The sequence below is a fragment of the Neltuma alba genome, unplaced genomic scaffold (genome assembly GCF_004799145.2).
Source record: "Neltuma alba isolate B1F8T4 unplaced genomic scaffold, ASM479914v2 tig00008085_pilon, whole genome shotgun sequence".
In the NCBI taxonomy this organism is placed as follows: domain Eukaryota; kingdom Viridiplantae; phylum Streptophyta; class Magnoliopsida; order Fabales; family Fabaceae; genus Neltuma; species Neltuma alba.
The window spans coordinates 85,812-101,104 of NW_021634942.1; the positions used below are offsets into that span (position 1 = coordinate 85,812).

Genomic DNA, 15,293 nt, shown 5'->3' on the forward strand with positions numbered 1-15,293 from the left:
GCATCCCACGTGCAGGGTATCAGATTCCTCTGAATCTAAAGCATGTAAAGAATCGTATATTAGGGTCGGGATGGAAAAATTTTGGCAGAGAATTGTATATTGAAGTCTAATTCACTTTAACCTTGCGATCAAATGCGAGGGTCTGATTAATTGATTTGTTATTTTGACATGGAAAAAATTATGGATAAAAGGTTATTGATGAGCCTGAACAAATGTATAAAAAACTCACAAACATTTCAAAACTATAATTATAATTTTCGATAATTAGCTGTGGGCTACTTAACCGGCATTAATAAAAAAGAAAAAGAAAAAGAAAAAGAACAACTTCAAAAACATATTTGATTCCCTTCACATGTTTGTCGCTTGATAAATAGTACTCCTCCGGTCCTTAATATAGGACCCAATTCTTAAGTTGGTTTTGGTCCTAAATATAAGACTCATTTCTTATATTTATCAATTTTCTCTAAATTACCCTTATGGATACTCCCTCAGCCATAATCAAGTAGAAGAAGGAGAGGAGGTATTAAGAAAGATGATTATGATGTTTTAGAAAAAATATGTCACTTTTCTTATAATTAACTAACTTACCTAACTTCATTAATCTAATCAAATTAGTTAAATAGGTCTTATATTAAGGACCGGAGGAGTAACATCTTCTACAAAGATGTTTTTTTATGTAAATTTTTGTTGCTCTATTTTGTTCATACAGGCAATCCATGACAGAGTTTAATGTATATACTTTTTAAATATTTGAATGAATGAATGAGAATAGCCACAAACTCTAAAATTGAAGGCGCGAGACAGTGTGGACAGGGGTCTGTGCCGGCAATTTTACCCAGTTTTAGGAAGGGAGTGACGCTTCATTAAAATTCACAATAGGCGTCATTTTTCGTAAGAACCGCATCCTCAGGGTGCTCAGGGTCTAGAGAGATATTCTATGTTTATTTTCTGTTTGGGTGAGAAGAAAAGTTAGAGGAAAAAAAATGAGAAGAAAAAAATAGAAAGAAGAGAAAATATTATTATCCATCTTATTTGGATGAAAAAGAGAATATGGAGAGAAAAAAAAGTGAGCAAATATATAAATGACTAAATTACTGTTATCTCAATATATATTATGTTTGGAACCAAATTAAATATCACAATAAAAAAATTATATGAACATTAATATAATCAAATAATTTAAAATAAAATTAATTAATAAAAATATATTATCATATTATTATATTTAAAAATAAAAAATGTTATTTGTAATGGAAAAATAAAATGTGGATAATTTTTTAATTAAATATAATAAAAGAAAATAAATAAAATATATATTATTTAAAATTATTACTAGATAATAAAAAATTATTATTAAGTTGAAAGAGGTGGAGAAACACATGTGTATGTGTGTATAGTTAGTATGAATTCTGAGTATTGCATTGAATGTGAAAAAATAGAGTTTATATATTGGTTCAGAATTTGGCTGTAGTAAGATAATTGTGCTAAATTATAAAGTAGCCATAAATAAAATTAAAAAATTGCATTAAAAGCAAAATATGCATTTATTTACTTAATATAAGAAGGGTATACAAGGAATGTCGGTTTTCTTCTCATTTTCTCTCCATATGTGGAGAGAAAAGTTGGAAAGAAAATAACATGGGCCTCGTACCTTATTTTTTTCTCCTACTTTCCTTTCCTCATCCAAACAAGAAACAACTTTTTTTTTTAATTTATTTTCCTCTCTAGTTTTCTTTCCTCCCTCATTTGCTTTTCATCCAAACAAGGGGTTAGGAATCCTAAGTAAACGTTTGGAAGTCTGCTATAGATTCATCCTGCCTGACATAACATAACCTAAGAAGAATTAGATTAAATGCCCTGTCTTTAATTTGGGTTTAGTGATAAGAACTGCACCCTCACTAATAGGGGAGGAGGTTTGATTTCCTATCATGGTGCTTTGAGAGATATCCTGCATTTATGGTGCCTAAATAAACGCTTAAGGGTCTATTGTAAATTCATCCTACCTAACATGATATGACTTAAAAAGAGTTAGATCAAGTGACATATCTTTAGTTTGGTTGAACCGAAACCCTCCTAAAATTCTATTATAAAAAACCTTCATGATAGGAAGTCAACTCCACAAAAAAAACCACCACTAACATATAGTATAACTAAGCACTCAGCTCCTGGTCCTATAACGAGGCTAGTGGGAAGTGGCTGGCCCATCTCAGCCTCCATTTATGTTTTGTGTCGTTAACCCACTTAAATCAGCAACAAACCCATATGCAGAGAAATGATTACAACAACAACTAATTAAAAAGAGATTTCTTAAAATAGAACACCACTGGAGAACGGAAATATTTTCCTTTTGTGAAATATTCAATATCAAAACCAACGGAACACACATCTCTTACAAAGGTGAAGAGAAGAGATCTTCAATTAAAATTCATATTAAATCCTCCAAATGCATATAAACATCCATCTTCAAATTAGTATGAGCATTTATCTCCTGAAATTTAATGAAACTCAATGCATATAAAATCCTCCACTCTCGATGTCCAATTGTAAACATAGCTAGTTTACACCTTTAGCCAAATTTACGATTTTTTTTTTGGTAAACAAAAGTGGCGTAACATGACAAAACGTATTTGAAGTTCAGATTCTCTAACTTTTTCTGCTTTTTCATACATGATTTTAGAAGCATCGTATTCGACTTAAACTCATATTAAAAAAATTAATAAGATCGTAACATAATAAACAATTATATAGCTTGACAAAACCGAAAATTAAAATCAACATAGCTTCTTTAAAAAATAAAGAACTGAACATGTTCAATAATATTGGAATAAAAAACAATGTCGAACTTTAGCCATGTATATATTCATGGTGAGCTCCAGAGTTTCGAAGTTTTGATGATTTACTAATCACAACAGCCAAATAGCCGTAACAAATGTCGGTTGCTGAGTCAAGAATCCTCAAAAGTCAAAACAGGGACAGAGGTGAGAAAAATGAAATAACAACCATAAGCGTAACTTTATTTTGTGAAATATCAGAAGTCTATGATTGATCCCGCTTCTTATGCTGTGGTTTCCACTTGAAATGCAGCGAGATCTTTCCAGATGAAGAACCATTTAAGGCAAAAGTGTCCTGAAGTTCGCCTTTCAAGATGATCCTAGTGAATGTCAAGATCACTCTCCCAATTTTCTCCTGCAAGATCCATACATTTCACTTATCTCTTATATGTGATACTGATTTTCATAAATTTGCAGCATAAAATGAAGATGGCAAACTGATCATTATATTATTCCGAGGAACGCAAGAGGTGGAGATCCAATTAGAAGAACCTTAAAAGAAACAACATTAGGATGGCAGCGTCAAGAGAAATCACCTTCCCAAAAGTATCATGATCCCAGACTTCAACAATTAGCAAGTCATGTAACGCATCCTCCACAACAAAGTCAAACGTTTGATTCCACACTGGGTTTAGACATTCGTTTACAACCTGAAAGTACCACCGTTAATGTACTGTGACCAATAACTACAGAGAAACTATATCATCTTAATTTATAAACGAAATCAATATCAATGTGACACATTCTCCGCTCGATTCAAAATGAAAAAAACATTTTAATCACCCTTGTGATAACCAATTTACATTAATTCAAAAATTACTTCAAAATTATCAGTTCAACAATTTACTTATTCTTATTTCGTTGTTGAATGAGCTGAGTATTACCCTGGTTTTGTGTTTTCTGTCTGATTTTTTCAACGAAAGGACTACGAAAGGGTCAGCCTTCCCCATGAGGTCCACTACGGGTAAGTCTTCAGCTGATATAACTGTCACAGAAAGCACCCCTCTAACAATGACATTTTTCTTCGGTGCAGCATCGTCATCAACCTTATCCTTAAGGGTCTTCTCATAAGTGGTTAACGAGTAATCTGGGTTTAAAGTGTTGCTAAAGTAGTTGTCCAGGCCAATTGGGATGTACAAGAGCTCCAAATGCACCTATGAAGGGCAGGTATAATGTAAGAGGATTAGAAACTCAAGAATATGTTATATGAAATATTAATGTACAACTCGCACATTTACACATCACAAATACAATATTTTATATCTGTTAATCAGCTCAATGTCCAGACGAATACATTATGAAGACGCTAGTGAGATGTAATTCTTACCTCACCCCTGTATTTGTTATCTCTTTGGACCCCCAATTCCTTGACCAGCTTTAACCATATTTCCTTGACTTTACCAGGTTCAAGTTCCCGTAACTGCACTTGGGCTGCGCCTAAGAACTCCGCATTTTGAAGGCCATCATCATCAAAAATTCGTACCGTGAAGCTCTGTGAATTAGGATCTTCAACAATAAACTCGAAGTGCTCGTTCCAAACTGGATTCAAGTCATTATTCTGAAGATATCCAACCACTGGTTTATGAGCAACCAAAATTAATTAATCAATCAATCAACGAAGCTTCCACAGGGGAAGGTTGACTTACGATTGTTTTACTTTGTTTGGTTCTGTCACGAAGTGGACGTATAAATAATTTTGCAAAAGGATCGGATTTGCCTATCAGTTCTTTATTTGTTAGCCCCTTCGCTTGCACCAGTCTTACTTCTAGTGTTCCTTGCGCTTTCAGCTCCAGGTGACTGACAAGATAGAAATAAGTCATAATCACCAAAATGTAAAAATAACAAAAACCTTTTCCATGTTGAGCTCAAAGCAAAATCGATCAAATTATCCACAGGAATATGCAGGGTACTTTTGATGAATTTACAAAACAAATATATAAAAATAAAGATGAAATGAAAACTTAAAAACAACCCTGTACAACGTTTTTTTTTGCCTCTGTTAAATAATATGCAATTTATGTGACATTTCCTACTTCAATAAAATTTACTTTGAATAAAGAGATTCTAGTTTTAGTCATGTTAGAATCTTATATCATAAAAAATATGTTGAGTCATGTCAACTTTATGTCATGTAAAATGTGCCGAGTCATGATGCATGTTTAGAAGTTGGTAAAGTCATTATTTCTGCGTAATTGCCAAAAGAATGGTATGTCATGTTCCCACAAAATTCCACCATATCGTGGAAAATTATATAGCATCTCACCATAGTTCTCACGGGAAGGACAAAGATTATATTGGCATACTGTGACATCCTTAGTATTAATTAAATACTAAAATCCCTCTTCCTCTCCCTCTCCCTCCTTCTCTCAAAGGCTCACTCTTTCTTCTCTTGTTGGTATTTATCTTTTTGACTCCAACGCAGAATTGAAGAAATTTGAACATCTATTCATAAAGGTTTTCTCATTACCCTTTCATGTCGTTTTTCAAGCGATAGACCCCACAATTTCTTGAACTAGCGTAGTATGCTCACTTTGAAGGCATTCCTTTGAATCTTGGCGGGAGAGCAATCATGATTACAAGATATGTCCTACTTAGGAAAGAAGGTAACTTACTCTAAACTGCTGCCAATATTTTTATGCATAATTTCCCTCTTCTTATAAACAAGTTTTTACATACCTATAATCTCCTGGTATAATTGGTACAATATTGCGCACTGGCCAAGTTATAGAATCTTCGATAGCATCCTTAATTGTCTCCTGAATAGTCAAATGATAGAAAATGTTGTCATACATTCAAGAGTATTGTATGAGTTAAAGGGTCATTGGCAGTGCAATGCAAGATTAAACTGCCTAACTTTCATAAATGATTAAGGATTGAACGGCAGCTGTATATATTCGTATCTTTGGATCTTGTTACTTTTAGTTGGCAACTAGGTTCTATCAAGAGATTATTTTTAGAAGTCGTGATACATTAAAATTTAGTTCCGCTTGCAGCATAAACATTTAAGGAGTCACACTTCATAATACATAGATGCATTTATATAATGAAACATTAAGGTAGCTTTAAGAACCAACTGACCGAATATCTGGAAAAAAATGAAGACAAAGTAAAAAGGAGTAACATCTTGATTGAAAATTAGATCAACGAGTAAGTTTTTCAATCATTCAAGTGATCAAACCATTAAATTATATTGTTAAAATAGATGAAAAGTCACAACGCTGCCTTGTTATTGAAAGACAGACTTTAAAGATGTATTTGGCTTATACCTCTATAGCATCAGCTACCCCTGGGATACTTGAAATATCACCACCAATAACCTTGAGAGTGAAATCCAGATCTTTCTGCAGATGGCAAACAAAGAAACCGATTTAAACTTTTAATCAGTTGCATTAATTTTCAATTTCTCACATTTTAATTCACTTTCCCATTGTTTTATATTCTCATTTCCTCCCGAAGGCATTAAGTCACAACGTAGTATGGCTCACCTTTTGAAACAAGGAATAACAAACAGCTCCAAATGCAGGAAACTCGTCTACTAGCGGGCTGAAGATCAACCTGAAAACTCCAGTGAATGCAAGATCTTTTACCTATACGAACAAGTTGCCAGGAAAGAGCAAGCGAAGAATAAGGAATGCCTTACAAGAAATGATGACCGATGCAAAGTCTCTAATGATCTCACAAGCAGACTGAATTTCACGGTCAAACACATCAATGTCAATCAATGAAAATTATGTATTTTTTTTTTCTGATAAAAATTACAGTGTGAAGATGCCTAGAGATAGGGATGAGCAAACAGAGACGAAAATGAATGTGTGTGTGTATGCGTTGTTTATATTAACATTTCTCTCCAAATAGAGACACAAATTTGTCTATATGGGCTAAGCAAAATGAATGTTAAATAGGTATGGTGGACCATTATGGGTGAATTATGCCTGTTAGGCCATTGATGGAAAGTCCTTTACATGTGTTATCCGTTGGTATTTCCCTTCTCCATTTATAGGATACATGTAGCTTGCCCAATTTACCAGCTTTATCTCGTGAGCAATTGATTGAGAAGGATTCATCTGAATGTCTGAGACAAGCATTCAGTCATACAGACTCTGATGACCAACGCATGCATGTTTCCTATCTAATCATGTTAGTTGTTGCTTTGGACCAACATTTATATATATATTTTTCCCACTACATCATTGAATACCCGCACCCCTCATTACTACACCACGCCTAGTAGATACATTTGAAGTACGAGATGAATAAGATATATACATCTGATTAATAACTATACAAATTTATATAATCCACTGTAGTTGTAAGTTGATAATTTTCAAAAGATAAGATTTGGTTAAAATATTTTCCCTATCTCTAGATCATCGTTAATTCGTTATTGTCTTGGGATTGGTCTTCATGCTCTACAGCAAAAGGACAATAAATGAAACCTTTACACAAAATAATGAGCATGCCAAAAACATGCAGTTGGAAAAATATACTAATTACCTGCACTGGTAGTGCAACCCCTATATGAGTGTTAATGTCAAGTACGATATTTGGATTGCCATCCCATTTCATCTCTAACTCCATGGTCACTTTATCACGCCCGCTTTCTTCTTCAAGAATAGCAATTCCTGCATATTTCCAGTAATTTACATCATCATCAGCAGAAAATTTCCGGAAACGAGTACATCAGACCAACTTCTTTACATGTTCTCTCTGTTTAGCTTGGTCATGAGCGTCATGGGACCTATTCTATTACATACAAGAACAAGTTCAATGATGTCGGGGACAAAACTAACCTGTAAATTGCGGAGCAACAGTTCCAAGGGTCAATTTAGAGAACGTGAGTGAATCTAAGATAGCTGGCGTATGTTGTTCAAGAATGGGTTCCACGTTGGATCTTATCAACTCCGATGCTGCCTACGCCATATCACCGCAAATAGTTTGATAACGATATTTTCCGGTCACAAGAATTCAATATCCGACAACCCAAGGGATCGAATGAGATTCCTTATGATGAAAACTTAAAAATGGAAGTACCTCATCAACAAAGGGCCACATCTTCGCAAGTTGGGTGTTAAGCCAATCTAACTGCATTTGATGAAGAATAAATATCAGAGCCCAGGTTACTGGCCAAAAGATTATCGGAGACCATCCAGATAAAAATGTAAGGCGCAATGAATGAGATTATATAGACAATAAGATGAATGTAACTTCTGCCGCTGTGTGAAAACCACCCATGGTGGATAGAACTGAGGAGGCAGAATTTTTCTGGAATCCTCCACTGTCATTCTTGCAAAAGCAGCGACCGTCTTCGCCTGAAAGCGTTCAAAAGGGGGGGAAAAACCAAAAAAAGGAGTCAGAAGTTATCCCTGAAGCCAAAATAATAACAACAATAATAATAATGACGATGATGGTTCAAAATCATGAAAACAAGGTATCAGGAAAATACCAACTCAGAGCGACGCTTTGATCGGCTAGCTTCATAACGTGCAAAAGCGACGATAATTCCGACGCCAAATAAGATACCAAAGAAAATGCCGCTGAAGAAGCCCATTTTAAAAATGTTGCAGAGACGCTAGCAAATGCGGAAACCACAAATCCTATTTCTGCGTCGATAGATGCTGTACTTCTTTAGCTCAAATATGGTATAGTGGGTGATGGAGAAGAGAGTTCACATCTACTTGTCAGGCATTTTGCTCGAACAGAGGGACGACGCGGGGAAGGGAGGGAGAGGTCTGCAAAGTTCCTTTTTGTTTTTGGCCCCTAGGAGGGTCGCCAAGTTAGTTATGCCGCGCGAGTGTTTTGGCGGGACATTCTGAAATAATTGCTTTAATGTTGCCCCTCTCCTTCCGGTGTGGCACTGAATTTTTTTTTAAAAAAATCTTTTAATTGTCTCCTCACTGTGTTTCTTTGTGTTCTATAATGTAAAAAAATTTCTTTTCAAGTGACAAATCATATACTCTTCTGGTCTTTAATATAAGACCCAATTCTAGAATTGGTTTTGCTTCTAAATATAAAACTCATTTCTCATATTTATTAATTTTTTTCTAAATTACCCTTATAGATACTTCATCAATCATAATCAAGTAGAAGAGAAAAAGATGATATTAAGAAAAATGATTATGGTGTTTTATGAAAAATGTGTCATTTTTCTTATAATTAACTAACTTAACTTCTTTAACCTAATCAAATTAATTAAATGAGTCTTATATTAAAAATCGGAGGAATATATCAAATGGTTGACATCTGCACTGACACAAAAGAACAAAGACAAACAAATACTTCATGGCCAATAATAAGAGGTGAGCAAGTGCTCATATGCCATTCTCTAGAGAATTTTTTTTCAAACTTATGCACATTTTAGAAAAACTATAGTATTAATAATAATTAACTATAAATGATGCGACTCAACCATATTTATGGCAAAATAAATAAATAAACTAGGAACCATGTGAAAATAATACTGTTGGACTGGTTGTTTATGGTAACGGCATAAAATCGAAAGGCCAACACTATAAACGGAGTAGGAACTCAGTCAAAGCAGTAAAATAGGAGCGATCCACGAGAAATCTAAAAACACGAGTCACGGTCCCCGAAACCTTTCCAGAGAAGTCGCAGAGCTTGGAACGTGGACGTTCTCGTAGATCATCATCCCCGCCTGATCGATCCACTTTCACTTCTTCAGCACCACTCGTCATTATTCTCATGCATCTATGTTCTATGCACTTGTGAAACTACAACAGCTCGGCACGCACATTTTTGTATTTGTCGTCTGCTTGTTGCTCAAGTGTATCGGTTCTGTTCTACGTGAATATTTCTGTTCTGGAGCCTAATGGCAGGAAACGATTGGATAAATAGCTACTTGGAGGCGATTCTTGATGTTGGGCCTGGGATCGACCGTGATAAAGTAAAATCATCTCTGCTGCTCCGAGAAAGAGGTCGCTTCAACCCCACCCGCTTCTTCGTCGAAGAGGTCATCACTGGATTCGATGAGACCGATCTCCATCGTTCGTGGATTCGAGTACGTTCACTTTACCAGTCCCCTCTATCCATTGATCTAGCCAAATATATGCATGCTCCTATATGTATGTCTTGCTCTCTTTTTTATTATTATTTTTTGAATTTTGTTAAGGCTGCGTCGATGGGTGGGACTGAGGAGAGGAACACCAGAATGGAGAACATGAGCTGGAGGATTTGGAATTTGGCGCGCAAGAAGAAGCAGGTGCTCTGCCTTTTTTTTTCTTCACATTCACTCAAATGTCTGCCATGATCTTCACTGGCTACCTGAGGCCATCCAGTATCATATGTCAAATTCAACATCAGAATGGAGCCTCACACATTGTCTCTATTTGCTTGTCAAATGAACGCCATGAAACCAGAATGTTGTTACAGTTTAAACATTCCTGATCACAATTCGTTCACCATAGACTGATGAGGTTGTCATCTATTCCTCTGATTTCTTTACCAGGTCGAAGCAGATGAGGCCCGGTATCGTGCTAGGCGTCGTCTTGAACGGGAAAAAGCACACAGAGAAGCAGCTGCTGACATGTCAGAAGACCTATCGGAAGGAGAGAAAGGGGATGCTTTAGGTGAACTTCCAGCTCGTGCTGATAGCATTAGAGGAAGATTGCCTAGGGTCAATTCTATTGATGCGATGGAGAACTGGGTTAGACAGCACAAGGAGAAGAAACTCTACATCGTTTTAATCAGGCACGTACGTAAACTCTTGTAGTAGCTCCTCAAAGGATTGTATAACGGTCTATAGTGAGTGAAATCACTAGCTTATTCATAACCGCAAACAATATATTCATATTGATGTTCCATTCCATAGCTTATTGTATATTTCACATCAACAGTTGTATTTATTGATATCTAACGAGCGGGATTCAAATATTCGTCATACAGCCTTCATGGCTTGATACGAGGGGAAAACATGGAATTAGGTCGTGATTCTGACACTGGAGGTCAGGTAAATGTTGGATTTGGGGGTTGTTTCTTTGCAGCTGGCTTCCTCCTTTTCTAATATATTAATTGCCAACTAATTTTGAACTTTCTCACATTCAGGTGAAGTACGTCGTAGAACTTGCGAGGGCATTAGGAATGATGCCAGGTGTTTATAGGGTAGACTTACTAACAAGACAAGTATCAGCTCCTGATGTAGACCGTAGCTATCGTGAGCCAATAGAAATGCTGAATCCAAGAGGTTCAGACAACTCACATCAGGAGCGTGGGGGATGTAGCGGGGCATATATAGTCCGTATACCATTTGGCCCAAAAGATAAGTATATACCAAAAGAACGCCTTTGGCCGTATATACCTGAGTTCGTTGACGATGCAATGAAGCACATTATCCAAATGTCTAAAGTTCTGAGTGAACATGTTGGTGTTGGTGAACCAGTCTGGCCAGCTGCTATTCATGGACATTACGCTGATGCGGGTGACTCTGCAGCTCTTTTATCTGGATCTTTAAATGTTCCTATGATCTTCACTGGCCATTCACTGGGACGAGATAAGCTTGACCAACTTCTAAAACAAGGAAGGCACTCAAGAGAAGAAATTAATGCTACCTACAAAATAATGCGGCGAATAGAAGCAGAGGATTTAACCCTCGATGTTTCTGAAATTGTCATAACCAGCACAAGACAGGAGATTGAGGAGCAATGGCGTCTTTATGATGGCTTCGATCCCGTCCTAGAAAGCAAATTGAGAGCGAGGATGAAAAGGGGTGTAAGCTGTCATGGCAGGTTTATGCCTCGTATGGTTGTAAGTATCAAGATGAACCTTCTCTTTTATCAATCTTTACGATTGGATATATTTTCTTAACTAAAGTTCGACATGTTCTAAAATAAACTATCATATATGCCAAGGTGATTCCACCCGGAATGGAACTCAATCATATCGTTCCACCCGATTTGGATGAAGGAGAAAAGAACGAAGATAAATCTGCTCATGACTCACCAATTTGGTCTGAGGTCAAAGCTACTCCTTTACTTTGGATTGGTGATAACATGTAGCTACTCTTTTTAACGATTGAAAAAGAAAATCTGTTCTCTATATAATAGATTTATATTTTTTCTGTTGTCATTACCACCGATTGATTTACCAGATCATGCGTTTCTTCTCCAATCCTCGCAAGCCTATGATACTCGCACTTGCCCGGCCAGACCCCAAAAAAAATCTGACTACTCTCGTCAAAGCATTTGGAGAATGTCGCCCTCTCAGGGAGTTAGCAAACCTTGTACGCTCAATTCTGAGCTACCACTGCTTATTTTGTCCAATGTTTTTTATTCATAGTTGTTTCTTTTTAATCCTATACTGCTCTGCTGTTTCAGACACTGATAATGGGAAATCGAGATGACATTGAAGAAATGTCTACAACAAATGCTTCTGTGCTCTTTTCAATCCTTAGGTTAATAGACAAATATGATCTATATGGTCAAGTGGCATACCCTAAACACCACAAGCAGTCTGAGGTTCCTGATATCTATCGTCTTGCTGCAAGATCCAAGGTTTTAGACTGTTCATCAAATAGAGCTTAGATATAAATCAATGCGTATCCTGTAGTTACTGATGTTCAGTCAATAATGGTTTCTCAAGGTGCTAATAAATCCGCTTAGATGTCATCAGTAGCTGGTTACAAATGCACTAGTTAACTGTTACTAGTACATTGTAAATTGTTATCAACATATTGCTTAGTGTTACCAATTACAGGGTAATCTAATGCTACATGATTCAACTAAAATCCTCTGACAAGTTGCTGCATAACTTGACAGCGCCTGATATTTCACATGATATATTCACTCTACTCTTGGAAATATTTGTAGGGTGTTTTCATTAATCCAGCTTTTATTGAGCCATTTGGGCTTACTTTGATTGAGGTACTTCTCTTAACCCTCATTGCAGTTTCTGTTTGTTTTTAAGAAATGAACCAGTAGAAAAATTCTAATTCAAGGTTCTTGTTCCCAGGCGGCAGCTCATGGTTTGCCTATTGTTGCAACAAAAAACGGTGGCCCTGTTGATATCCATCGGGTTTGTCAATCTGATGCGACCTTTATAGAATTTAGAAAATACAAATTCCCTCAAAAATCGAATACACTGCAGCTTCATAATAACTTGTTGATGAATAGCGACTGATTTGTTTGATTATTCCAGGTTCTCGACAATGGTCTTCTAATTGACCCTCATGATCAACAAGCCATTGCTGATGCTCTTTTTAAGCTTGTCTCTGATAAACAACTTTGGGCAAAGTGCCGGCAGAATGGGCTAAAAAATATTCACCTTTTCTCTTGGCCAGAGCACTGTAAGACTTACTTAGCTCGAATAGCTACTTTGAGACCAAAACAGCCGAAATGGCAGCAAAGTGATGCTGAAGATGAAGGTTCAGAATCAGATTCACCTCGTGATTCCTCGCAAGATGTGAATGATCTATCACTGGACCTAAAGATTTCACTGGACGGTGGAAAAACTGAAGAAAGTGTAAACCTTGATAATGCTTTAGATATCCCCAAACAAAATACTGTCAGTGGAAAGAGCAAGAGAGAGCATGCTGCGTTGACATCGTTAAAGAACGTCGTTGACAGCACACGAAAAGTAGGGACAATGAATAAAGAAGACATTAATGCACTTAGCAAGTCTCTGTCACTGAGAAGGAGGAAATACGTTTTTCTAATTGCTTGTGATGACATACCAGAAATTCTTGGAATTCTCAATAAAATTATGAAGGCAGTGCTGAAGGACAGGAATGCTGGCATGATTGGATTCATATTGTCAACTTCCTTGACAATAACGGAGATAAACTCTCTTATAGCATCAGGAAATTTTAAGCCATCAGATTTTGATGTTTTAATATGTAACAGTGGTGGTGAACTCTATTATCCATCTGCAACCTCAGAGAAGAGTTCTACTGGACTTCCTTTTGTTGTAGATTCACATTATCAATCTCACACAGATTATCGATGGGGTGGAGAGGATCTAAGAAAGACATTGGTTCGTTGGGTTTCTTCAATCAATGATAAGAGGAAAGAAGAACTTGTAATCTCTGAAGACGAAGCAGGATCAACTGCACATTGCTATGCGTTTAAAGTGAAAGACCCAACATTGGTAACGTTCCTTACTCTATGGTGGCATGTTTGGTTTGTCACATGATAAAGTACCAGTGCTTAAGCATATCTATCCTTGTTAAGTTTTTGTTAACGGCCTGACAAGTTTGGTTACTATTCTACAATGACAGCTTCCTCCAGTTAGGGAACTTCGGAAGCTATTGAGGATCCAAGCTCTTCGTTGCAATGTTATATATTGTCAAAATGGGACAAGGTTGAACGTCATTCCTGTCTTAGCTTCCAGGTGCCAAGCACTCAGGTATATAGATGTGAAATCAGTCAATCAATCTTGCTTTTCTCTTTTATCCAGTTTATTCATGTTATTTTTCCTAATGGCTACCTAAGTTGATGAATTGAGGGTCAAACTATGTATAAAGGATAATTCGGTTCGCGCTTCACCATTCCCTATTAGTGAAGATTTCAGCCAATGTTTTATAAACAGCTCACTGAGAACCCTCTACTGTTAGATCTCCTGTGCGTACTATTTAAAATTAGAGATTGCCTTGAAGCCGATGACATCTTTGTGAAATACATCACTTTAGAACACTATGATATTTGATGTGGATCTCTAGACTAAAGCTTAGTGACTTGTCTTCATTAATCTTTCTGTTTCCAGCGGTGATTGCTGTTTGAAAATTAAATGACAGTTCCAGCTGAAAATTGCAGATGATTATCAAAATTTTTTAGGTAAATAATACAGAAACTAAAGAGGCATATGGGTAAATGAGGATGTTGACATGTAAAGTGACGCACAAAATTGTCTTGTTATCTTCTGTCCTAACTTGAAAACAAGAGTTATTATCGGATGAAGTGGACAACCAATAATGATACTGAACAAGCTAACAATACGTTCATACTCATGTTAATATGTTAAAGCATCTTGTTCTTTACAAATGAGACAGGGAGCCTATGATCATAAATTTGATTAAACACGATACCAAACTTTACCTAGCCTGTTTATTAAGCATGTTATCAGCATTATACACACACACACCCACGTGCGTGCGTCTCTATCTTGGATTACCAATTTATTCATGACTCGTAGTGTTCTTTTTTCTGATAATGGCGGTCATCATCCTCTGAAGGTACCTCTATGTCCGTTGGGGAATGGATTTGTCTAATGCCGTGGTATTTGTCGGAGAATGTGGAGACACCGACTATGAAGGATTGGTTGGAGGGATCCACAAAACTGTGATTCTAAAGGGTTATGGTAACGGTGCGCGTAAGCTTCATGATGGCAGAAGTTATCCACTCGAAGATGTTCTACCTCAGGAAAGTGCCAGTGTCGTGCAGGCTGAAATAAAGGATATCGATGACATACGTGCGTCACTGAAGAAACTGGGGATCATTTGCCAATAGGCCAGATGTT

The 15,293-nt window shown here is 36.5% G+C and overlaps 2 protein-coding genes across 2 annotated transcripts; one reads left to right on the top strand and one right to left on the bottom strand.

The window, feature by feature from the left end:
* Window positions 1-3,036: 3,036 nt before the first annotated feature.
* LOC114753693 (synaptotagmin-4-like) lies at window positions 3,037-8,379 on the bottom strand. Its single transcript, XM_028942394.1, has 13 exons — window positions 8,275-8,379; window positions 8,020-8,140; window positions 7,863-7,909; window positions 7,622-7,742; window positions 7,326-7,453; window positions 6,317-6,418; window positions 6,098-6,172; window positions 5,508-5,587; window positions 4,478-4,628; window positions 4,159-4,389; window positions 3,716-3,985; window positions 3,368-3,481; window positions 3,037-3,186 (listed from the first exon to the last, which is right to left on the bottom strand). Exons 1-13 carry the CDS (start codon window positions 8,377-8,379, stop codon window positions 3,037-3,039), a joined length of 1,695 nt encoding a protein of 564 aa, XP_028798227.1.
* Window positions 8,380-9,657: 1,278 nt separating this feature from the next.
* Window positions 9,658-15,283, top strand: LOC114753709 (probable sucrose-phosphate synthase 1). Its single transcript, XM_028942420.1, has 13 exons — window positions 9,658-9,846; window positions 9,958-10,047; window positions 10,294-10,535; window positions 10,731-10,794; window positions 10,890-11,588; window positions 11,693-11,797; window positions 11,932-12,063; window positions 12,158-12,334; window positions 12,650-12,703; window positions 12,792-12,854; window positions 12,978-13,925; window positions 14,056-14,183; window positions 15,010-15,283. Exons 1-13 carry the CDS (start codon window positions 9,658-9,660, stop codon window positions 15,281-15,283), a joined length of 3,165 nt encoding a protein of 1,054 aa, XP_028798253.1.
* The last annotated feature ends 10 nt before the right edge of the window (window positions 15,284-15,293 follow it).